Source organism: Nelumbo nucifera, chromosome 7, assembly GCF_055504915.1.
Source record: "Nelumbo nucifera cultivar China Antique chromosome 7, China Antique-T2T, whole genome shotgun sequence".
In the NCBI taxonomy this organism is placed as follows: Eukaryota; Viridiplantae; Streptophyta; class Magnoliopsida; order Proteales; family Nelumbonaceae; genus Nelumbo; species Nelumbo nucifera.
The window spans coordinates 20,244,385-20,271,038 of NC_142655.1; the positions used below are offsets into that span (position 1 = coordinate 20,244,385).

Consider the following 26,654-nt stretch of genomic DNA (forward strand, 5'->3'; position numbering starts at 1 on the left):
TGAAGTATGAAACTCTACTAAAGAGACAGACAAAAAGAAAAAAAGTAAATGCACAATAAACAGGAGAAATCTCATTAAGGCATACTGTCATATAGCTGTACTGAGAAGGAATGCCGAACACCAGACCAGGTTCACTTGGCATTCGTTGGATGCGTAGACCTATCAGCCCTAACTCTTGCATAACCTGAAAAATTCCCCAAATCATAATTCACAAACTTTTTGGAAGTTCATACAAGCATAAACTGATAATAATGGAAAATAAAGGAAAAAAGAAAAGAAAGACTTGACCAACGTACAGGATGAACACAGGAAGGAATTAACCCTAGATCTTCTCCACAGGCCAACATGTCTGATGAGTTTAGTAGGACAGGCAGAGTTTTCAGTGAATTTTGGCGCCAAAGAGTTTCTTGTCGATGGAAATAGTAATCATGATATAATCTTTTCAGTACATTTTTACTGCATAAAGAAACAGCCAGTGAGAAACATCATATAGGTAGGAGATCATGGGGCATGTGCCTCATCTCAATATAAATAATGAAAATGTGAAATATGAAGTCAAAATGCAGTCACCAGTACTCTGAATAGGAACAAAATCTACTATCTTTTGAATACCTGTGATCATCTAAATTTTTGAAACTTGATGTATCCTCAAGATTAAAACGAGGATAAAATTTTCGTGCATCTTCTGGATCTCTGATAAGAACAATATTCTGCAATGAAACATTGAAAAATTTTGTTCTCTTTCAATATATAATAACATGTAAGGTCCTCCTGTCTTCTGGACAATACTTTCAAGAGATAACCGGAACAAACAAGGTTAACTAAAAATGCCATCAGGAAGGGAATTAAATACAACAAAGAAAAAAATGTTTCTTGGCATTACATCCTACCTGCAGAAGATCAAAGAGTCCACGCTGTATTTTATCTTCATTCTCCAACCATATGGCTCTTTCAGCACATGATTTAAGTTTTGAAGCAATTTTCTTTTCTGTGTTGCAATCCTCCTTGAACTATAATAAAATTCCAAAATATTACTAACTGTTTAAACTTCAACAAAAAATCGTTTGCAAAATCTTTAACAGGAAATACTAAAACTAATGTAAGATTTAAGAACTACCTACCACTAGGTCTAAATTAAAAGCATACAAGTTGGCAAATGATACTGAAGAAAAAATAGAATCACTATTGGCAACATGGAGGATTTCATTGGCATATCATACTTTTGCTTGCTTAGAAATCTTGCAAATTACCTTTACTTTTGAAGTCACAGTAGAAGATAAGGGAATTTTTATATGTGCGATCTAATATATACTCAAGATCAATTAAAATCAATGATAGAATGTATTGATCAGAGAGAAACTAGTAATCCTTCTAGTGTTTTTATGCTATTTTCTGTTATCATTCATTGCTATGTTTTATCATTGGAGGCCAGGTGAATTGTTGTAAATTTTATTTTTGGAGATTTATATAAATAGTAAAGAAAGGGAATTTTGCTATTGTTTTACATTGCTAGGGCATGAAAATTTGGGGTCAGCAGACTGTATGTGGGCTTGGATTGAAGGGATGAGAGATTCATCATATGGACTGCCGAACCTTGCAGGAAGGTTGGGCGAAATTTCAACAATTTCTCTCTCTCCCATGTGGGAATCACATTCCCTATTTTAGAAAACTGCATTTTCAATGATCAATCTTGAACCCAAACCGGACCAGATCTGAAACCAAAAAGGAGTGGAGGGATATACCTGATACGAAGTAGTAATAATCTCCAATGAAGGTGTTCATGCCCAAGGAAGAATCCAAAGACTACTTCCACCGAAGATGACACGGAGCAGGATGAAGCAGAATCAACAGGATGGCTCTTCAACAAGAACCTGATTCTTCAGCAAGAATCTGATGGAGGGCAAGTGAGCAAGACTTCAGATTGCCTTTTCTGCCAAAAGGTAATATCAAGAACCCTTCTTGATCGCTCCCACAGGTGGAGATCGAACTGGTATGGCGGCAAAAGCAGGAGAGAAGGAGACAGTGTAGTCAAATTGTGTTGTCTCTCTCTGGAAATCAGTAGTCAGCCAGATGATTTCTGATATATCCTGAGGGTTCACCCTGCTCTCCTATTTATATCCTTAAAGAGAGGTTCTCCTAATCCCATTAAAAGTTTCCTAATCCAAATCTTGTATTTGGATCTGGACTCTCTTTAAGAGATAAGGATAATCCCTTATCTTATCTACAAATAAATATCAGCCCTCATAATCTAATTAGGAGTTTCCTGATCCAAATCTTTATTTGGATCTGGACTCTCTGAGTGGATAGGGACAATCCCTTATCCTATCTGCTGATCTAAATCCCAGAACCGCCCCCTTTTAATTAATCTTATCAAGCTAGTTCAATTTGGGCTTTAGGCCCATTAAGTCTATCTACTCACTTACCTCCTAACTGCTGCCCAGTTGGATATCCTTGTATGGCGTGGGACCCAAACATTGATCTACACATCAGCCACATGGGTTCAGTTCAGCCTCTGTTACAAGACCTAGCCGAATTCACTGTAGGAAATAGTAAACCCCTGAGTCCATCACCATGGGCTCTTAATGGGCCCAACATTTACATTAAATGGTCCTTGGGTCAAGCCACCTTATAAAAACCCAAGGACTGTGGGCAGATGCAAGATTAGCCCATCAGGCATTACCCTCAATGGTCTTACACTTAACCTCTCAGCCCATAATGATCAATCACTGCCCGACAAGAGAGGACCTCTCCCTTGGTTGCAAGGTGCAGTGCTGCACTATCTATTCACATGGATCCTGGGAATTAAAATCTTTTGCAAACATTTTGAAACCATAATATATATGTGTATCTCTATATAAATATCTTTTGCAAAACAAATTTCAACGGTTGAAATCGACTGCCGGCAGTTTTGGTTTCCATCAAAGAGAGTGCATCCCCGATCATTCACTTTGTCTGACAAAGGGGTTGATCCTGTCACTATGATCACCCACTCAGATGAATTCCCGGACTATCCCAACATACCCAGGTTTTGACCCCCTCTAAGGATCTCACTGATTGGCATATCAAAGATAGCCCAATCTGACACCTAGTGCAGTATCATAATCGAGTCTAGGGGTCAGGTGTAACATTCCAGTTTTTCCCATCTATCTCCAAGGTCTAGGGCAATACTGGAATTCTGGTCCGGTTCAGGGTTTCAAGAAAATCCACACTGCATGTACCTCAGGTCTCACCCTGGCAGTTGAGACAAGCCACCCCAACCAACTTGGCGACACATCAGTGTCAGCCTTGGCAAGATAAATCTCCCAAGATCTATCCAACGGCTGTGAAGATTCTAAACTAACACGAGACTCATAAGTGTCCAGTTTAAGGGTATTATACAGAAACACACCATAATAACATGAATCAAATATGTACTTTATTCATTTACATTAAATGTCATAATGTACATCATTCTTATTGGAGCTAAGGGCATACACTGTCTAACATCAATGATAGAATGTATTGATCAGAGAGAACTAGTAATCCTTCTAGTGTTTTTATGCTATTTTCTGTTCTCATTCATTGCTATGTTTTATCATTGGAGGCCAGGTGTATTGTTGTAAATTTTATTTTTGGAGATTTATATAAATAGTAAAGAAAGGGAATTTTGCTATTGTTTTACATTGCTAGGGCATGAAAATCTGGGGTCAGCAGACTGTATGTGGGCTTAGATAAGCTAATTGTTTTACATTGATCGCTTGACTCTCAGGGAATTTTGGGAGATATGTTTGTGTTGTTTCTGGTGCCTAGGATTGTTCTCAGAGATTTTGTCCAAAAATCAAGGAAAAATCAGAGTTCTAGTTGTTCCAAGTTGTTAAAACCCTAGAAGGTGGTTTTCAAGTGGCACTTAGGAAAAAAACAATTCTTTTGAAATTCTATAATGGGCACTTTTAGTTCATGGAGTTATGAAGCTTCCAGAGAGAGTGCCCCTCTTTCTCCAGTTCAATCTTTGGCACAGGGTTATTTTTTTATAGTAAATAAAAAGAAAATTTTGAATTAAAATAAAAAAAGATATTATGAGAGCTCAAGGTGATGAGGCATCACCTGATACACAAGAAAGGAAAAAGTAATACAAACATCTTAACAACCAAAACTTCCATTTCCCAACTCTAAGGTGGACCAAAAACCCAACCTATTTAGTATCTCCCATAAATTCTGGTAAAATCAAAATTCATTCCAAGGTAAGTTTTCATCCTATAGAACTTATGAATCATGATTTTTTTAAATAATTAACTGTAAAATTTTATTAATCAAATATCAACAACAAGAGAATACAAACAATCTAATTATCCCAAACAGAGGCATGAGCTGCAACCTCTCACAAGGGGTTAGTGGATCCTAAGATTGGGCTAACAGCTTAGCAGATCAACTAGAAAAACAGGGGGTCCAGGGTCCATAGGGAAATCTGTTTGTGGGCTCAGTTAAAGGGATTACAAGCTTTGTACAGGGGTAACCGAGGCTACTCTTGTTGTTGTAACTGTTTACTCTTATATTATTTAATAAATCTTTCTGTTACTGATAAAAAAAAAATACCCCTCACTGTCGCATCTTCCTTTTCTTCCTCCAGAGCATCCTTTATCATAATCCACTTTTCACCTCATTCTCTCCACCTTAATTTCTTCTTCCTCATCTTAGGTGTTTCGGCTTCAATCCTTTTCTTATTTCCCCCCTCCCAAACTGTCTCTTTTTTTTCTGGCTCTTCTTCCTATTCTTCCTTGTTGATTTTTTGGACCAGCAATTTCCCTTTCCACCTCCTTCCTTTCTCGTTTTGTATGGAATTGGAGTATCACCCTCCTCATCCTTATTAAGGTTATTACCTAATTCCACCTCTACTAGAAGTTTAAAGGTTTGTATTATTAAACCCCAAATCCTTTCCTCTTCCTTCTCAGATCCTTTCAAGACCTCCAAGTCTCCCAAAACTTCTATTACTTCTACTGATTCATTTGGAATGACAGCTTCTGGATGAGAGATGTTAGCACCTGCAAGTTGGAAAACAGAAACTGGGGAAGGGGAATTGTTAGTGCAAATAAATTTAGAAAGAACAGGGACTTGACATACCAAACTAAAAGCAATAGGACCTGACTAATCTCTAGAAACTCCTAGGTTGCAAAGGAGAGGGCGTCAGCTGGGAACATTCTCCTCCAAATAAACCTGCATTGCACTATTTAGTGGAATGGGTTATCTGTAGCTTTGCTATCAGAGAGGGGAGAAGATCTACTCATACTACAGACACCTTGGCCTTGTTCTAAAATCAGTATAGGTTCTCCTCTTCCTTTAGTCAAAGTGTTCACCTTGCCCTGGGGCTCACCTTCCAATCCCAAGCTTTCCAAGGTTCCAAAGATTTCTCAGTTTGGATCGGTGACTCATCTCCAAACAATAAATGTGCTCCAAATTCTTCTACCGCTAGGAAGCTCTTCTTCAAAATGCTCTCTACACTACTAATGCTAGACTCTGCATAATAAGCTTCTTCTTTTATTCTTCACAGTTTACCAAATCTGAATCATAAACATCTTCTGCTTTCCTTTCAGTCGTATTTGGGATTTGTATGATCTGGAGTTGTGGAACAAGAGACTAACCTTGGTCTCTAGGCAATTTTCTCCACTGCAAGTTCCTTTGACCAGGCCAATTTCGAATATGGTTTCATTTGGGAAGATGATAGACCTGAGAAATAGTCATCTCTCTCACCCTACCCCTATTCACATGTTCACTTAAATGGTCATGTGTTCTCTCAACTTCAATCGGTCCACCCTATTTCAAATTGTGCCGGCCTTAGTTTCTACAGATTTGGGCCCATTGGCAGGCCCATTCGATAATGCCTTCAAGACCAGTGGATCTTCTGTCCCACGTCCATCTAGCATACCCAGTTCTGACCCATTCAGCTTAGCATTAGGCCCAGGATTGTTTAAGGTTTTCAATCCATCACATGGCTGCTGAACAGCTGGCCATGTAATAACTCCACCTGCCAGAGATTAGGCATAGGTTCTGCACCAACCTACTTCTTTGTCTTTTCTTGCACGCCCAAGTGTTTCCCCTGTAAGTATTTCTTTTTAATTCTTCTATACTATACCTTTTCTATGTAAATTTCAGCCAATTTGAAATCAGCTAATCCTTGGTTTCAACACAAGTATTCTTCCTCCATCTTATCTTCCTCAGTCCTTCTAGAATCCCTCCACAAGGTAGCTTCAATTGGAGGTCAAGAGCCAAGCTGAATAGAAAACAATTATCAACATAGATTTCAACCTTCCTTGGTATTTCTCCATGTTTACTCCATTCAAACTTATGGCTGCTAACCAGAGGTCTAAAGGAAAACACCTGCATGTTGAGCTTTGCATATAGAAGCAATAGACTCAAAGACCTCTCTCCACAGGTGGAATGGCAGCTCAGCAATTCGAACCGTAACTCCATCCAGCACTTTGAAATCCTTCGAATTTGAGACATTGGACCATCTCATAACTGTAGGATAGCTAAGCAATTGGGCTTCAACAACTAGAGGTGGAAGGGGACTCAAAAGTAATCATTTCTTGGGCAAGATATAATAAAAATATTCATTGGATCCTCAAGAATGTTTATAGGGAAGTAGAAAGGATTACACGAGATCTGGGTGCTGAATTCAAATGGGTTAGCCAACTTCCTTGCTAAACAAGGGGTAGCAAGGGAGAAGTTCTTCTGGGCGTCTTTGTAACATAGTGTTGATTGTGGGGATGATATCATGATCATTAAATCAAAAATGTACTTTCTTTTTCTCATTCAATTAATATAATCAAAGTTTTACTAATAAAAAAAAAAGCTCCATTTTCTAACTGAAAGTTTATTACATTAACTTCCAACTCAAGCTCCAACAAGTCAATCACAGCTTTTCAATCTCAAACGGCATGATTAAAACTGAGCTCTTCAGTTTCAAAATTTTAATTAAATTTGCTGTTATCTCTTGCCAGTCCTCTGGTTTCTTCTTCACTATTGCCACTAGTTTCTTTCTCTAATCTTCCTTCCCGTTTCTGTGGTAGATTTTACCGACGCTCAAACCATTCACCAGAAGACTTCCCCAAATCCTTCTCCTTAACTAATCCCTCCATCTCCTCATCCATCTTTTTTAGATCTTTTCCTCCCTTTGTCTGATTCAAAATCTCCTGCAAAATATCTTTGATCTCCAACCAGCTTGAACCATTCCTCCCTTCAGGCAAATACACCAGTTGTTTCCTCCTTTCTCCAAGAAACTCAAACACAGATAAGAAATTACCCTTGTTGTTCCTTCTCTCTGTCACTTCTTTCAAGCTTTTCCAATCTACCTCTGTTGTTTTGAAGTGCACCTTCTATGAAGAGTTTGAACCATTCAATATACCTCTGTTGCTTTCAAGCCTTCTCATCTCTCTGATCTTCAGAGTAAGTTTTCCTTTCACTTTAACCCTGTAAAAAATCAGGTCCTTTGCTTCAGCTTTCAAAAATCTTCTCCTAGTTGTTTGCTGCACGAACTCCATCTTATACGGTTCCCCACTTTAAACGGACATCCTTTGATAAATAACTTATGGATTTTGATGGTTGTAATGGGAAATACTCACCATACATAGCATAAGTTGTAATTGGAAATACTCACTATACATCACATTTTTTTTTCACTTTACACATGCACATGCATATGCGTTTATATAGACACCATTGGGGTGGCCAATCCTACTAGAACTAGGAAAAACTGAAATGACAGAATTTCTACTATCATAAAAATTTTTTGGTAATAAATAAAAAAGAAATTTTATTAAGAAAAAGAAAAAGGTACAAAGAGGCAATAAGCTATCACCCACTAAGAAAAACAAAAGTACCCAAGAGAAGCACAAGCTCCCAAACCCGAAAAGAGAGACAACTTTTAACTTTTTTTTTATCAGCAAAAAGAGAATTTTATTTGAAATTAGGTTAAAATAAGGTTTTACAGCTTTGTGTGTGGGATTAAATCTCCCAAACTATTGTAAATTTCTGTCCCACTTCACATTGCAGCCCAAAACAATTGTTGCCTTAAAGCCCCTTGTTTAGCAAGATAATCAGCTAGCCCATTTGCACTCCTAACCCATTTGAATTCAGCCTCTACCTCCCTTGCAACCTTTTCCACTTCCCTTATCACTTGTTTGAAGGTCTCCATGGAATACTTCTATTGTTTTTAGCCCAAGAAATGATCACCTTGGAGTCCCTTTCAACCTCAATATGCCTCATTCCAAGTTGCTTAGCTATCTTCAGTCCTTGTAGCAATGCCATTAACTCAGCTTTTAGAGAGTTGCCCATGCCAATCAATCCAGAGAACAAAGCTAATATTCTCCTTTCAGAATTTCTGATTACTCCCCCAATACTTGATAGTCCCGGATTCCCAAATGAGCTTCCATCAAAATTAAGTTTAAAACTGTTACCATCTGGAGGTTTCCATTCCATCCTTACTTTATCTTTCACCCTTGAGGATTGTGCTACTTCTGTCCAAGATATTATAATGTCTATGACTGAGAAATCTTGAAAGATATGCATAGATCTTACCCAGTGAGCTACTTTAACTCTAATGGTGTTGATTACCTCCTTCATTGTTCTACTCCTGTCCAAGAATATTCAGTTGTTCCTTTCTTCCCAAATCACCCAACGGATAGCTGCCTTTGTAGTTTTCCACATAACCTTCTCTCTTTTCTTTGGATAACTCAAAAAATCCCGGTTGAAGAGCCCTACCACATCTTAAGGGGAAACCCACCTGCAACCAAAGAGAGTATGAAAAAATTCCCAAATGTTATGCACAAAGGAGCAAGATAATAATAGGTGTGCCAAGGTCCCACCACTTTCCATACAAAGGGAGCACATGTGAGGAGAAAGGCATACAAAAGGCCTTCTTCTCTACAGCATATCACAAGTATTAACCTTGCCATGGAAGATTTCCCAACAGAAAGCTTGAATTTTTGGGGGAATAGGCTTACTCCAGATTTCCTTCGTAGGGAAATCCCCCACTGGGATACTAGGTGAAGCAAGAACACTAAAGAAGGACAAACAAGAGAAGAGGCCACCTGAGGAGCCTTTCCATATTCTGAAATCTTCCAAGGATGGGTCCCAATGAACTTGTCCTATTAGGTCCAGCAATTGAATTAAAGAGTCACATTCATTTTCCCTGAGGCCCCTTCTGAAAACCAGATTCCAATTAACCCCATTTGGACTAGGATTTCCCAATTTTCTTACTGTTTCCCCATTGAAATTTGACAAAGTGTAGAGGTCAGGAAAAAGGTCCTTAAGTGGACTATCTCCCACCCAAAGGTCTTCCCAAAAACGAATTTTATTACCCTGGCCCACATCAAATCGAATGGAATTAAGGAATGTCGGGTAAATTTCATAAATTGCTTTCCAAGGAGAAGCTGAAGAAACATGGGGGGCGGGGGGAGGGGCGACTTTTGCATCCCATACAACTTTTAACTTTTAACCCTTAGACACTAACCCGCAACTTGCTTCCAAAGCCTGCATCCCTCACCAATCCAAAAACAATAGTGCTCAACCAATGAAACATATCCCTAAACAAAAATCTCAAGCTATCACCAATCTGAGATAGGACTTTCAGCATTCATCAGGAACTCTAGTTCTAATTCCCAAAACAATCTTCTAGTGTAGTCTTCCCCTCCTAGAACCAAAAAACCCAACTTCTTGCCAATTTGGACTCCAGTTCCCACTAGTTCTTCCTCTTCAACTTCTTCTAAATCATCCTCTTCCTCCCAACAACACCCCTTCTTTTGCCAAAGTTTCTTCAATAATATTTGCCAACTTATCTCTCTTGTCACCACAAACTGGAAAAAGGGTTGGAAGATTCAAAACAATAGTATCTCTAACCAAGCAAGTTGTCTTTCAATTTTTCCCTTCTGTACACTCTCTTGAATTTGCTACTTAAACCTGCATTTATGAGCCCATCTTTCAACCTAGAGAAAACTTTGGTAAATGTGAATTAGATGCCCATTGTTGGTGCTCCTTGTCTTTTTAGACTTCACTGAGGATTTCCTATTCCCTACTTCTTCCTACCAAGATCTTTTCCCAATTTCCCCACTATTACTTCTAAGAAAATTACCTCTTTCCCCTCAGAACTCTTACCAACTCGATCACTTGCATTATCCCTCTCAAAGGTATTTGACCTCAACACTGGCATCAAATGAAACATCTGAAAGAGAAACCTCACTAAGCTCCCACAAACTAACTTCATCCCTAATAACTTGATCTTCCATCACTGTCTCTACCTCACCCGTAGATAGGGGAAAAGAAGACATTACCTCTCCACTGCAATCAACCTGAATATGCTCTTGCTCCACCCCTTCCAAAGCTGTAACAATCTCCAGACTTTTTTCTTGCCAAAGCTAACACCAAAACACTCCGAACCAGAAGAAAAGACAAACTTTCCATCACTTTGTCCTCTTGAGGAGGTCCAAGATTCAAAACAATCGACCTATTTTCTTGAGGGAACTTCGTTACCACCCATTCCCAAATACCATCAACTTTCCCATTTTTTGTGTGATTGCTTTTGAAACTCCTCTTTAGGGATCAATTGTTTGTGCCTAACTAGATTACTGAAACTCAGCTACAACATCGATTTACCTTTCCTGATATGAAGCTTCTCCTTGTTGGAAGGGTTTAGAATCCAACATATGGATGGCCGAACCATACTAGATGGCTGGGCGAAATTTCAAAAATTTTTCTAACCCTTGCGGGAACCAATTTCCCTGTGAATTTGAAAACTGAATTTTCTAAGTCGATCTTACACTAAACCAGACCAGATTTGAAACCAAATCAAGAGGAGAGAATTATACCTGATACGGATACCACAAACACAAATCCCAAAGTAGAAGTTCACGCACAAACCAGTCCTAAAAACCAGCCTCCACTGAAGATGGCGCAATGTATAGGTGAATCCAGTTCAGCGACATTGTTTTCAGCAAAGCTATGATCCAACTTTCTTGAATCGAATGAGGAGAGTGAACTTGAAATTTTTCTGAGTTTTTCTAGCAAAAACAAGGAAGAAAACTTATCTAAATCATTTCTTGAAAGCTTAAGTCGTCATAGGGTTTCTTGAAAGACAAAAAAGAACAAGAGAGAACAAAAGAGAGTGGTGTTCTAGTCTGGTTCGCCCTCTTCTTATTTTATCTCCTTATGGAGCACTTTCCTAATCAAATTAGGAGATTATCCAAATCTAATTTGGATCTGGACTCTATTAAGAGATAAGCCTTATCCTCTTAAGAGGATGGGTGCTCCATACCCATTTTCAAATCCAGATTCGACCCAGAGCACATGACAACTTGACAACTTAAGTTGTCATGTGACAAATCTTATTATTCATGGGCCTTAGGCCCATTTACTTCAAAGGCTCCCAACCCAAGATGTTGCATGGCCACTTTAGGCCTAATATTGTATGGCATGGGACCCCACAATGATTTCACATAAGCCCACATGGGTACGGCCCAACCTCTGAAAGAGGCTATGCCGAATTCATTGCTCAGGGCAATGAACCCCTAACGCAATCAACATTGGTCCAGTTTGGGCCCAACATTTACACCTAAATGATCTATGGATTCAGCCACCCTATGAAGACCCAAGGATAATGGACTCATGTAAGACAAAGCCCATCAGATAATCAGCCCTGTAATGGTCTCTTACATCAACCTCTCAGCTCATAATGATCAAACACTGCCCGACAGGGAAGGACCTTTCCCCTGGATGTAAGGTGTAGTGCCACACTCTCTACTAAGATGGATCCCACGATTAAAACCTTTTACAAAACTTTTTCATAAAATAGTAGTATATATAACATATAAATACTTTTGCAAAACCAAATTTCAAACACAAGTGAAATCCACTGTCAGCAGTTTAGGTTTCCATCAGAGAGAGTGTAAACCCTGATATTCACTTTGTCTAGGGGTGAATTCGAGCCGAGCCGAGCTGAATAGTACGAGGCTCGAGCTCGACTCGAGACTATTCTACAAGGCTCGAGCTCGGTTCGAACCAGAACCTTGAGCTTGAGCCCAGCTCGAGTCAAACAATTATAAGCTCGAGCTCAATTTTAAGAAAAAATGTCTTATAAAAATATTTTTTCTTTGATATTTAAAAAATTAAGAATTATAATATTTTTATTACATATATATTATTTTCTATAATTTTATTATATATATTCAAGTCGGCTCACGAGCCTCATGAGTCGAGCTCTAGTAGGCTCGATCTCGGCTCATTTCATAATCGAGCCAGTGAATTGGGCTCGAGCTTGGCTCGAAGCTCGGTTGAAATCGAGCCAAGCTCAAATAGCTCATGAAAAGCTCGGCTCGTTGCCACCCCTAACTTTGTCCGACAAAGGGGCCAGTCTTATCACTATGATCACCCACTTAGGTGAATTCTTAGACTGCACCAACACACTCAGGTATTTGACCCTTAATGGATCTCATTGGTTGGCATATCAAAGACAGTCTAGTCCAACACCTAGTGTAGTACTATAATCAAGTCTGGGGTTATGTGTAACTTTCCAATTTTGCCCATCTATCTCCAAGGTCCAGGACATAACGGGAAATTGGTTCGAGTTCAATGCTTATAATAAACACCCACTGGTTATTCTAACCCTAACAACTAAGACAAGCTACTCCAACTCCTTGGCAGCATAGTCAGTCTTGTCAGGATAAACTCCCCAAATCTATCCAATAGTTGAGAACATTCTAAACACAAGTCTCTTAAGTGTCCAGTTTAAGGGGTAATACATAGAAAAGTACCAATATCAACATGAAACAACAATGTACTTTATTCATTTACATAATATACATTTAAAAAACAGGAAAGCTAAGCCAAGTTTTGATAGTAGGACCATTGAAGATCAAATTCAGAGCCCATGTTTTGAGCCTCATAACTAATATACATTTAAAAAACAGAAAAATAACTAAAACTTATAACTATCTATATTTTATCTAATACATTATATATAAATCATGTATATATAGTGTCTAAGCAAGCAAAACTTAAAACAAATTGCGTTTACGAATCATGGTCAGGGTCATTTAGTCAAAGGAGTCAAACTCAAGCTAAGACCCTATGAGCCTTAATGTCATCCACAGCTTCATTTAATGCTCCCTCATTTATGCATCTGCCTCACCAACTTATTCTCCTTACCCATGTCATATACATTATACAGTAATTATCTTTGCTCCAAAATGAAGTTTCTTTCCTTTTGACCTTCAGATTGGTGGTAACAAAACAAAATAGAGCCACTTTATAGGTAATCTGGACATGAAAATGTGACTTGCAGTTGATACACAACACATAAATTGAGTTTTATTCAACTGGTCTCCACTTCATCCACTCTTCTGAACATCTATGGATATATCCTTAAGAATGGCTACTTATTGCTTTGTGAACCAGGTGCCAGAAAGGCATAATTTTGCATGCATATATCTATCTCCTTGACATTGCTCTAGCCTGGTCATTCAAGGCATCCTCTTCTTTAATCCAGAGTGAATCCCTTGTTCCCTTATATTCCTAGATCAGCCAATTTAATAGCTGTCAACCTTGTGATAAAGGAAGTATTAAGGAGTAAGATCTTACAAGATCATGTCAAATTGAGGTTTATTTTTACATAAAGGAACTGATTGACAGACCAGACAGACCAGGATACAAATTCCTAATAGAGATTTGATGCTTTGTATTTACACCTCTCATACTTATTCAATAAATTTACATTTATCAATAATCTGTTTGAAAGTGCAGAATTAACAACAAAAAGCTTAGACTACAAAAAAAGAGGAACCAACTAGAGTCTTAACTCCAAACAACTTTGAAGTTTTTCCAATGATTTAACTTGCTTTAACTTAAAATGAGTTTAAGAACTTACTCGAACTTCTCCTTACAAACCCTTAAGAGAGTATTTAAAGATAAATACACTGAACACTATAAAAATTGAAGAAAAATCTTTAGGAACTACAAGTTTCACCTCATAGCAGTTCTTCTGGTATTCGTTCAGAAAGGTTAAAGCAATGGCAGACCAAGAAGATCCAAATTTATCCTGAAACACCAAAAGAAAATAATAATAATAATAATAATAATAATAATGTATTGCAAATCACAGAATTTAGGGGGTGAAAGAATAGGAGATGAGACAATGACAACAAATAAAGAATTATCTGACATGAATGAACCTGCAAGATTTCTTGCTGAATATATGGACGGCTTAGACGATCAAAGTCCCATATACCCTCCCTCTCGAGTTCTTCCTACAAAGGAGTCAACACTATGACCATAAATTATTCAGAAGAAAACAAAAATAGTTGAACTCTGAGATATCCATTTCTGTCAAACTGTATTGAACCTATCATATATTTTTACCTAGCCTATTAATTAATTCATGTTTTTGAACCAAGAAAGCATCAATATACCTGACTTAGAGGGATAGAAGGTCGAAATTTTCCAACTAAACCAGTGATAGCAGGCTCAGGAAGCTCCCAGATTCTAAAGAAACCCAAAATATGATCTATTCTGTATGCTGTGAAATACTTTGCCATCTGTGGTTACAAAAGATAAGTGTCAATTGATGAAAAAATAATTCTGATTGGGTAGCAGAAATTTCAATCAAATCCACACTGTAAACAGGATAAATGGGAACAAAATACACAAGATACCTGTGATAAACGAGCACGCCACCAACCATAATTGTCTTTTGACATTTCCTCCCAATTATAAGTGGGAAAACCCCAATTCTGTCCATTTTTATCAAAATAGTCTGGAGGTGCTCCAGTAGATGTGTTCATGCGAAACAAATTTGGGTACACCCAGGTATCAACGCTGTTCCTGTCCACACCAATGGGAAGATCTCCTTTCAAGATCACTCTTTTCTCTCTTGCATATGCTGCTGCTTCTGACAACTGCATTCATAAATTTAAGCATTAAAACACAAATTCTGGATTTCAAGCATGGCAACCGATGATAAACATACATAAAGGATTAAGATTGTCTTACTTGTAGATGTAAATGGAACTGAATATAATAATGGAAGCAAATGATGTCATAGTGCACACTATCCTTTGAAACAATCTTCTCAAGCTGAAACCACAAGAAAAATGCTATTAGAGTTTTCAAGCTTACAGAGAGAGGAGCCATGTACAAGAGTCATTAAACAATACCAGAATTACTAGACAAGGATTTCTAGCATCCTGAAAAAAAAAAATCCAACAGTATGCAATTCAGAACTCATTTAAAAGGAGAAACAGGATCAACCTTCTCTTTTGAATAATGGGAGAAGCGGCCCCATTGGCTGAAGTCTGATGTTTCAAAAAAGTCACGCAAGAAACAAAATGCTGCATAGGGTTTTAACCAATCCTGTTGCAAAGAGGACATGACTAAAAAAGCTATAGTTGAATCATAATGAAAATGAAGTGAATAAATTTGTAGAATCCAATATTATGAAACAGAAGCTAAAAATAATTGAGAGGTCTAAACTGAACAAATGGGTTACAAACAAAAGAATCTGATAATGAAATAACCATAGAAATACCTCGTTCTCAGAGAAAAATTTCTGAAAGGAACTGGAATTAAGTATAGAATCTTTCTCTAGGTAGAAAATTCTTTTGGAAATTGAGAGCTTAGTGGACATAGTGGTCTCGTAATCAACATCCTGTAAAACTCAAACTATAAAATACTGAAAGCATGTAGTATATCATGGATTCACAGAGTATAACAGTTTTTACCAAACATGGTAATTATGCGCATTTAGAAAACCAACCCAATTACCAAATTATTCGAATCAAGAAAATAGCCAATAAAAGTGCAGATTCCAAATTATTAGGATCATAAAACGTCTCTTTATACATGGGTCCAAACTTAGGACCCTCACATGGACTTGTTTGGGCTGCCTCACGGGGCCTTTACAGAGGCAAAGGACTAATCTCATAGAATTAGGAATGCAAGATATTTAACATTACATTAGCTACCTGAAGTAATGCAACTGGGAGAAAAATAAACAGATTGAAAGCTTCATATGCTTGAATTGTTGAGTGCTTGAATGTGTTTTATATGTTATCTTCGCGTTTATTTTTACATTTTCACATTGAATATATTCTATATGTTATTTTCATGTATTTTACTTTGAGCCAATAGGCTTTTTTATCAACAAATAAGACTTTTATTAAGATCAGAGAAATATTGAATTACAAGAGTTAGGTTTCAGCACTGCACTGACCCAAGCTACAAACGCATACAAACACATACAAACAATTATAGTTCTGCCCAGAACAAGGTAATCTATTTGCCCCCTGTTTTGCTAGGGTATCCGCCAAACCATTTGCAATCCTTTAAACCCAGCCAAACTGAGAGTTGAACCTCCTTGCAAGTATGTCGGTTTCCCTATAGATAAATTTGAGTTTCCAAGGTGCTGATGTGATTTGTTTAGCCCAAAAAATGACCAGTAGTGAGACTCCTTCAATTTCTAAATCTGTTGCTCCAATCTGCTCAGCCAGCTTTAATCCTTGTAGGAGAGCCAGAGTATCATCCTAAATTCAGTCACCAATACCTATTGGTCCTGAGAAAAGTGCCACAACTTCTCCTTGATGATTTCTAAGCACACTCCCTACACCTGCCCTTCCCGGGTTGCCAAAGGAACTCTCATCAAAGTTTAGTTTTAGTTTATTTAGTGCAGGTGGCTTCCACTCCACTCTCACAATTTCTTTGGGTACATCTGTTTGTGCCACTTCAGTCCAGTTCCTTGGAATGTCATTCATGGAGAAGTTTTTGAATAGTTCCATGGTCATCACCCAATGTGCAGTTCTGATTTTTATGGCTTCAATGACTTCTCCTTTGATTTGCTTTTTTCAAAGAAAATTCTTTGATTTCTTTCCTCCCATATAGTCCATACCACAGCAGCTCGTGCTGCCTTCCATAAACACTTTCTTCTTTTCTTCTGTTGCCTCAGGAAAGAGGGGGCTGAAGAGATTTACTACATCCTGTGGGGGAGCCCATCTTCATCCAAAGAGAGAACAAACAATTTCCCAAATACAAGAAACAAAAGAGAAGGATAAGAGTAAATGGGGTAGGGTTTCACCAGAAGCCTTACAAAGGACACACACATGAGGAGAGAGGCATTTGTTTAGCCTTGTTTTCCATAGCACATCACAAGTGTTTACCTTCCCTAGGAACACTTCCCAACAGAAGGCTTGTACTTTAGAAGGGATCAGTTTGCACCAGACTTCTCTGGGAAGTTTACCCCAAAATTTCAGAATGATTGAGCAGACTAAAGAAAGAGGCACAAGAGAATAAGCCATCAAAGGTTGGGGACCAGATTCTACTAACAACTGTATTTTGGTATAAGTGGACCTTCTCTAAGGTTTGAGATCAAGAGCAATAAGGAAGCACATTAATTATCCCTCAGATCCCTTTTGAAGCCAAAGTCCCAAGACAGACCCAAGTTTGAAAGCACACCAACCCTAGCAACAGGTTCATTTTTGAGGTTTGACAAGGAGTAGAGGTCAGGGAATTTAACACTAAAGGGCAAATCCCCTACCCATAGGTCTTCCTAGAATAACACTTTATTGCCACACCCAACACCAAAGTGGATTAAGAAAGGTTGGTAGTACCTCAAAGATTGCCCTTCAGGGGGAGTTTGGAGCTGTGTTGGAGGCTAGTTTTGCATCCCAGCCGTTTTCTGCTTCACCATGAATGTTTTTAATGAGCTTGTGCCACAACCTATCTTCTTCACAAGGGAATTCTCCATAGCCATTTCCCTAGGAGGGTCATATTCTTCTTTAAAATGTTCCCTATACCTAGGCCACCTTACTCCTTAGGTTTGCAGACTTGTTCCCACTTCACTAAGTGATCCCTCCTTTCATCACCGGGTTCCCACAAAAATTCCCTCATTATCTTTCTAACTTCCTAGCTATTCTTATCGGGATCCTAAAGGTGGAGAGGAAATAAGTGGGCAGATTTGCTAGGGTGGATTTTTTTTTTTTTTGATCAATAACACTTTCATTAATTCATCAGTAGAAAATTTACAGGTGGAAGACAAACACACTTATCTTCCAAGAGTCACAAAGAACTTCAAGAAATGAAAAAAGAAAAAACAAAGATACAAATACACTAACGTTACAGCTTAGCCCAAAACAAAGAATCCCTTTCTGCCCCTTGTTTTGCTAAACCGTCAGCTAGGGAATTAGTTGATCTTCTAATCCAACATGTCTTAACTTCCATCTCCCACACCAGCCATTTGAATTTCCTCTTCTCATTATTATACTTCCATAAATCATTTTGATCTTTAGTCAGCCACCCTATCACCACCTCTGAATCCCCTTCAATTATAAGTTTCTTGATGTTCAATTCCTTGGCTTTTCGGGCTCCTTCCATAACTGCACAAATCTCAGCTCTAAGGGAGTCACCCACTCCAATTGGGCCTGAGAACATAGCAGAGACGACCCCATTTTCATCTCTAAAAACACCCCCGATCCCCGATTGTCCCGGGTTTCCCCTACTGCATCCATCAAAGTTTAATTTCAAGAATCCACTAGGTGGGGGGGGGGGTCCAAGCCACACTCGTTACTGACTTGGTCTGCGTGCAGTTTGCAATTTCACCCCACTTCCTCAACATGTCATCCACAGTGTAATCTGTGAATATTTCCAAAGATTTCAGCCACTGTACCACCCTAAAATGTATGATAGCCGCCAGATTTGCTGTTCCTCTCTGAGTATCTGAGAATATCCTGGAGTTTCTTTCTTCCCACAGTGTCCAACATACTGCAGCCCTTAGTCCTCTCCACATTGTCCTTCCCCTTTTTAACCGCCACCTGAAAAAGGAGGGTGAGAAAAGGCCCTGCATGTCTGATGGGGGATTCCAGCTGCACCCAAATAAGGAGAAAGCCCAATCCCACAATGACCTCGCGAAGTGGCAAGACACCATTAGGTGAAAACCAGTCTCCCCATCTGCTTTACACAGAACGCACCACTGAGGTGACAAGCAAGTATTGGGTCTCTTCTTTTGGAGTAGATCACCAGTGTTGATTCTTTCCAGATAGGCTTCCCAACAAAAACTACCAATCCTAGGAGGTATAACTCTGCACCAAACCCCACCAACAGGGAAAGGGGACAAGGTAGGACTGGTGGACTGACTTAAGACTTTGAAGAACGAAGCACAAGAGAAAATGCCATTGGGGGTAGGTGTCCAAATTCTAGAATCCGCCCTAGTGGAGTCTAAGACAACGTTATCAAGAAGTGCAAGAAGGCTCGAAATACAGTCGAAGTCTGAGTCCCTCAAATCCCTTCTTAGACCCAAGTTCCACCCAATCCCAGAAGTGGAAGAGGACGGGGTGGTGAAAGACGAGATCGGCTCATTTTTCAAATCAGAAAGAGCATACAAAGACGGAAACTGATCCTTTAGAGGGGCGCTCCCCACCCAGGTTTGTTCCCAAAATTTTATGGAGTTACCGGAATTCAAGTCATACCTGATATTAGGAATGAAAACTGGTAGTAGGTCATGAATGGCTTTCCAAGGAGAATTGCTTGTGATCCTAGCTCTGATTCCAGCGTCCCATCCATTGTGCTCCAGCCCATGAATACTTGCCACTATTCTCGCCCATAGCTTCTCCTTCTCCATAGGAAACCTCCACAACCACTTCCCCAGCAGAGTCATATTCCTTCTCCTAATACTCCCAAGCCCCAAACCACCACACAACTTACTCCTACACACTATCTCCCAGCTAACTCTATGATCCCTCTTCTCTTCTCCCAGCTCCCACAGGAAATCTCTCATTAACTTCTCTAATCTGTTAGCAATATTCACTGGGATTTTAAACACCGACATGAAAAAGATGGGTAAGTTAGCAAGCGTGGCCTTAATTAATGTAATTCTCCCAATGTTCTTCCCAATCCAAAGAGAACAGGAATCTATCCAGCTTAGAGAAAATGGGTCTAGATTGGAGATTTGACCATGTAAATGCCTTATGTGCTAGGGGAATCTCTTTAAGTTCAAAGGCATCCACAAAACTGTTAAACTTCCTCATGCTTTTTGTCACCCTCTGGTTAACCTTGTTGGACTCTTCCGAGAATCTAGTCACATTGAAATCCCCACCCATGCACCAAGGCCCATCCCACAACCCTCTAACATCAGCCAGTTCCTCCCACAGCTCCTTTCTCTCTCTGTAGTCATTCAGTCCATAAACTTTTGTGAGCACCCACATATAATCATCCTCTTGCTGCTTAAACTTCATGGAAACCAAGTACTTTCCGATCAACTCCTCCATACCTTCAACCACATCCCTCTTCCACATTGTTACAATCCCCCCGGAAGCGCCCCACGATGGAGCCGCCACCCAGTTAATCCCCCTGGCTTTCCATACACTCCTTGCCCATTTGTCATTAAACTCCATTCTCTTAGACTCTTGCAACAGCACAATGTCTGGGTCATACCGTCTTATTACCTCTTTTATTGTTGCTCTCTTCTTCGCACTCCCAATTCCCCTCACATTCCAACTAAGAATCTTCATTCCGCTTCTTTTTACACACCCCTTGCCACCTACCCACTACTTTCCCCCTTTCCTTCTATCTCCTTTTACCTCGAGCTTCTTGTCTCCTTCTACACCTCTCTTTAATCTCTCTACTTCACTCAACCTCCTCTTCTTTGTTATGATCTGCATCTTCCTCTTCTGTAAACTTTCTTTCAACTCGTTCAAATCTTCCAGCCTACAACCCAACTTCCCTACAAATTCTGCTATCGTGTCTTCTCTCCCTCCACCACCCCTACCCTTCCTACAGAATCCCCTTCATCTCTGTCCACCTGCCTTTCCTTCCTCTCCTCTAGTCCCACCTCAATTCTTTCCTCGCCAACCTTCCTCCCCTTAATGTTACCTCCCTCCTTCCCTGCTTTCTCCCTGTAATCCTCTCCATCTCTACCCTCATTCCTTTCCCTCCTCTCCACTAACCCCTCCTCTCTTCCTCCCCTTCCCTCCTCCAAATCAGCTTCCCTTCCACATCCTTAAACACTCTTTCAATGATTTCCCACACTTTTCCACTCCTATACCTTTCTTCCCACAATCCTTCCTTCCCCTCTCCCCCTCCTCAGAGAGCACGCCTACTAGCTCGGCTGCATATTCAAGGGCTACAGAACATGGTACAGGAACAGAATCTGGAACCAAAGACACAGGAGACACATTAGTAGCACAAACCGAAATCACATGGTTACCTGGGACTGATGGACAAGCTAGAATAGGACTGCTCCCGGCCTCCTTCTCTAGTTCCGGAGGTTGGTAAACAATTATCTTCCTGAGTTGGTTGGGAAGTACTTCTGTCCTTTGGTCAACCTGGTGATCTTTCCACTCTACCCCTGGGTCACCCCTAAATGGCGTATTCCTGCTCTGCTTCCGGTTCTCCCGGTTTTCCCCTTCTGATAAACCATGCGCACTCTGTGGTCTTGGGAGTGAGAAAAGCCGATTGCAGTCTTCACCCTGGAATAATCTTGCAATATTCCACCCTTCCAAATCACCTCCAGCACAGTTGCCTTCATCATTTACACTGCCCACGCTAGAGCCATCAACAGAAAGGTCTTCCGATTCATCATCGCCTTCACCGCACTGCACCCAACCTTCAAACTTCTCTTTCTTCTCTTTAGTTCTTCCCCTAGTGAAACTTGGCTTCGGCCTCTCTGAGAAGCCTCGCACGGGGCTAAGCTCCTTCAAACTTCGTCGGGAGACCCACTGTAACGCCCTTTTCTTTTTTGGTTTCCGGCGCTGTGTGCATTCCCCCTTTTGGCTCGCAGCTGGGGACGATGATAGACCGTAACCGATGTCTATCATAGTCGAAACCCCAGTCACGTGTTTCACTAAAGGCTCACGCGCCTTTTTAACGAGCTGGGTCGGGCCCGCTGACCTGTTTGGGCCTTTACAAATACCATTAGCAGCCCACATGGGCTTTTGCTTTGGCCCATTCTTAACCACCCACGAGCTCACGTGACTTTTAAGAAGGTCACGCACGTCCAACCCCGGCCCCGGTTTGGATTTAACAGGTCTAAGTTTGGTTCTTCCTTGGACCAACCCCTTTTCCTTGTTCAAAACAATCTTGGCGCCGATTACAACCTGTGCAAAGGACCTGCCACCCTCCAAACAGTTCACTGCTTCCACATGCGAAAATCCCACCCCCTGCCTACTACCCTTTTGTTTCACTAGCAAAAGTTTTTCCATTTTAGTGAGTGCTTTTCTTGTTTGAATCCTCCAACCCTTTCTTGCCACGCAGCTCTTCATCTTCAACCTTCTCATCTCCCTCCCTACGAGCCTCTTTCCAGAGCATCGATTCAATGGATGAAGCCAGCCACACAGAGTAGCAATTACCTTCGACTAACACCTCTAACTTCCGAGGAATCTCCTCAGGTTTTACTCCATTCAATAAAATGGAAGCTGAACGAAGGTCTCCCCAAAAGGCACCTCCTAGTGATCCTCCACACATCAAAGCAATGGCTTCAGCAGTTTCTTGCTTCCACAAGTGAAAGGGAAGACCTAAAAGATGCACCAACACTCCATCTTCAACAAAGAAATCTTTGGAGTTTGATCCCGGACACCATCTTGATACTGTGAAATTTCCAAGTTTAGCTTGGATATTTAAAGCCTCAACTTCTACTCTGTTCTCAAGCAGATCCAGCAAAGCCTTGTCCTTCTCAAAAGGTGTTAAAATAAATGTGCTCTTCAACTTTAAACTTGCTGTTAACAGATCTGCAACTTTCCTCCAGTCAAGAATAGGAGCTGAAGCTTTAACTATCAGTTTACTTTCCCAATCACCTCTCTGTATGTTTACTCCCATTCTGTATTTACCTACCCCAGCTAACACTAAAAGAGTCTCTTGCTTAACATTGTTCACCATACTGCTAGAACTGCTTATCTTCCTTTTTACTATTGCTTCTCTTTTAACACTCGGGCGTTTCAGCAGTTCACATAAGGCACCATGATCTGCCTTCCAGCCCTGACTCTTCCTTCCTTCTGGAAAGCAGATCATCTGCTTTCTACCCTTGCCAAAAAATTCTGTCAAGGAGAAAAAATAACCTTTAAGGTTTCTCTTACACTCTACAACAAACCTTCTTCCAGTTTCTGAGAGAAGCTCTTTCCAACTATTTTGCTTGCCTTTGTTACTTGCACCTTCCACAAACTCCTTGAGCCCTTCAATTACCCCCACCCCTTCTAACAGCACCATCCCTCTCTTTGCTTCCCTGATTTTCAAGCTCAGCTGACCATTTAATCTCAGTTCCTCAAAAAAGAGCTCCTTAGATTCAATCTTCAAAGCTTTTTTCCAACGGCCTACCTCCACAAAATCTCCCATCTCAGTTTCTCACCCTCTCACCCTCTCAGCAACCCTCTCTTTGCTTCACCCTCTCACTCTCTCACCCTCTCACCAACTCAAGAACTTCTTTTACCGTGATTTTTCTATAGTTAACAACTTCTCAACTTCAATCCAATGATTTAATGCTAGTAATTCAGACCCCATTGAGTCTCATTGGCCAATAGGTCCAGGGTATAATACTATAATGCCATAATCAGTCTATTACGATCCCTGAAGGCTTGCTAGGGTGGATTCTATCAAGGTTATTCTTCCCCCCAAGGAAATATAGCTTCTCTTCTACCTTGCCAATTTCTTAGTGAATCTCTCCAAAACTGGTTTCCAGAAGCTTTTAGCTTTCAGATTCCCCCCCCCCACCCAAGGGCATACCTAGGTATCCTAGAGGCCAGCTTTTCACTTCACGGCCTAGTAAATTTGCCATGGCTTGGATGTCACCCTCTTCTAAGTTTATTCCAACTACACAAGTTTTTATCCAATTCACTTTTAGTTTTGAGGCCTGCTAAAACTTATCCACCAAAATTTTAAGATTCCTCAAACTAGGTTCATCACAACTCTCACAGAAAATGATAGTATCATCTGCAAATTGCAAGTGAGACACCACTACCTCTGATCTACCAATTCTCCAACCTTTAAACCGATTTTCTTGGTCAGCCTTGATGATTTGTCTACTCAAAACCTCAGCAACAAAGGTAAACAAGAAGGGCGATAAGGGGTCACCTTGTCTCTCCTCTTTTAGCCGAGAAGAAGTTCTTTGCTACCCCATTTAAAAGAAGAGAAAAATGTGTCGATCTAATACATCCTTTTATCCAGTCTCCACTTTTCACCTAGACCCATCTTTTCCATGAGATTCAACAATAAAAACCAATCCACCATATCGTAGGCTTTCTCTAGGTCCAATTTACAAATCAAGCCTTTGCCACTTTGTTTTTTCTTCGCTACCTCATTTGCCACTAAGATTTGATCCAATATTTGTCTCCCTTCCACAAGAGCTCCTTGGTTCTGAGAAATGACAAAGGACAAGACAACCTTTAGCCAGCCAGCCATAACTTTTGCAATGATCTTATACATACTACCCACAAGACTTATATGTATGTAGTCCTTAGGGGTTTTGGCCTCTTTCTTTTTAGGCACTAGAGCAAGAAAAGTTGCATTTGCTCCTAGATATATTTCCCCTTTTTGATGGAACTCAACAAAGACATCCATTAAATCATTTTTTAAGATTTCCCAACAATCTTGATAGAAAGCCATTAAGAAACCATATGGCCCCGGAGCTTTAGATCTATCCATCGAGAAAATTGCTTCATGGACCTCCTCTACACTAAAAACTATTTCTAAGAGTGCAGCTTTGGATTCCGGCACTCTATCCCAATGTAATTCTAGCAATTCCAAATTGCTTTCAACTAAGGAGGCAAGGATTGACTTGAAATGATTCACAAAGCACCTTTTAATTTCCTCCTTTGAATTTATTACTCTTCCCTCCACCTCAATGCTAGAGATTTGCTTTTTTTTCCTTCTTCTCCCATTTTCTAGTGAGTTGAAAATTTTGGTGTTTCTGTCCCCCTCCAAAAGCCATTTACACCTTGATTTTTGTCTCCAAGAAATTTCTTCCTTCCTCAAGATCTCCTCCAGTTGCACTTTTAAGTTCCATCTTTCTAATCTATCCTCTGGCCCGCACTCTTTACAGGCTTCCTTTTGGTCCAATTCCTCTATTTTCCTGGCTAATTCCTCCTTTATGACCTCGAGTTTTCCAAAAGCCTCCTTTGGGAATTATATTATATTTTTCCAATAGGCTTTCTGCATGCATTTTCTGATTTTTTTTTCTTTTGCTCTTTTTTTTTTTTAATTTGCACCTTGAACTTTGGGTGCAAAAAGCCTCCTTGGGGAATTAGATTGCCCCAAATCCCCTAAATATTAGGAAAAAACACAACAGAAATAATATGGAAATAAAGTTAGAGGATTCACGTATCTTACTATAATAAATATAGAAATATACCTTTTTAATGCCAAGTAAGGCCTACTCCTTTCCATATTCTTTTCTTTTCTTTTCTAAAATTTAAATAGAAATTAGGAAACTTGACCATTAATCCTTCAAACACTTCCTGAAACTAGCTTAATTGTTAATAAAAGGAAAAGAGAATAAAGTGCAACGCCTATGAGAGAACTACCAAAGTACCAAGTACCAATGCTCCTCATGTTGCTATTCAATTGGATGCGAGGTTCAAAATTTCGATACGATACACCCCGTCGGGCATATCTTATTGTATCTTTAGGGGTCTGATACACCTATTTACAGGTGTTTCAGGACTCCACTCTTTTTTAATAAAAAATATGCTTAAATATCTTCTCAAAAACCAAATTTTGAAAAAGAAACTAAAACAAAAAAGTATTTCCGCGTGTATCTAAGTACCAATTTGCCTTTGCCAATATACAGAGGCATATCGATACTTTGAACCATGAATGCATGGTGGACTTCCATATTAATAAAGTTACAATTACCAACAAAAAAAAAAGCATAGTGGAATGAAAACACTGGCTACAAGCTCCATTGTATGGAAAATAGATTTTAGAAACCTGAAAGAAAAGTTAACTTTGAAAACTAGAGAAAATCAAGGTTGACAACTACAACATTAGAGGCTACTAGCGAGTAAACCCATGCAATTGCATGGGTTGAATAGAAAGTTCATAACAGGCTTTTGTAGATTTGCCGAGCAGTCAATCGGTAGGTCACAGTTCAAACTAGAAAAATAAATAAAAATAGTGAGAAGAAGAAAAAGGGAAGAGTAATAGAAATGAAAAGAGAAGAGAAAAGGGTTTTCAGGTAAGAGATTCAAATCATTTCTCACTAGTTGCTGACCTAACTTCTATTTTCCTTCTTAACTAAAGAGAATATTGTAATTATGCCCCTATTTAAGTGACACTTGCAAGAAAGAGTGAGGTGCAAGATATTGAAGAAGAAAAAGACTATTCTACCCTTACATAATAAACTTTAACACTCCCCCTAAAGGGTTCCAGGCTTCCAGCTTGTTACAAATGTAATCCATCTTGGTACGGCTTAAGATTTTAGTGAACATGTCAGCCAGTTGGTCTACTGATTTTAGATAAAGAGTAAAAAAATCACCTCTTGTCATTTTTTCTCTCACGAAGTGACAATCAACTTCCTTAATTGATGATATTGATGGTTACAGGCAATGATACAAAGGAAGTTCAGGCACTCAAGAACTTCCTTAATTCAGAATTTGAAATTAAGGATTTGGGGGAGTTGAGATATTTCTTGGGAATTGAAGTTGTAAGGTCTAAAGATGGTATCT

At 39.6% G+C, this 26,654-nt stretch overlaps 1 protein-coding gene across 1 annotated transcript in view; it reads right to left on the minus strand.

Moving 5' to 3' along the window:
* Window positions 1–26,654, minus strand: part of DPE2 (disproportionating enzyme 2) — a 61,873-nt gene that overhangs the window by 19,380 nt on the left and 15,839 nt on the right. The window contains exons 9-19 of the mRNA XM_010253607.3: window positions 15,545–15,664; window positions 15,268–15,369; window positions 15,010–15,093; window positions 14,673–14,915; window positions 14,430–14,555; window positions 14,193–14,267; window positions 13,988–14,059; window positions 891–1,010; window positions 613–710; window positions 297–456; window positions 86–184 (exon numbers count right to left, since the gene is read on the minus strand). Coding sequence (XP_010251909.1) covers window positions 86–184; window positions 297–456; window positions 613–710; window positions 891–1,010; window positions 13,988–14,059; window positions 14,193–14,267; window positions 14,430–14,555; window positions 14,673–14,915; window positions 15,010–15,093; window positions 15,268–15,369; window positions 15,545–15,664 — 1,299 coding nt within the window. The remainder of the gene's footprint in view (window positions 1–85; window positions 185–296; window positions 457–612; window positions 711–890; window positions 1,011–13,987; window positions 14,060–14,192; window positions 14,268–14,429; window positions 14,556–14,672; window positions 14,916–15,009; window positions 15,094–15,267; window positions 15,370–15,544; window positions 15,665–26,654) is intronic.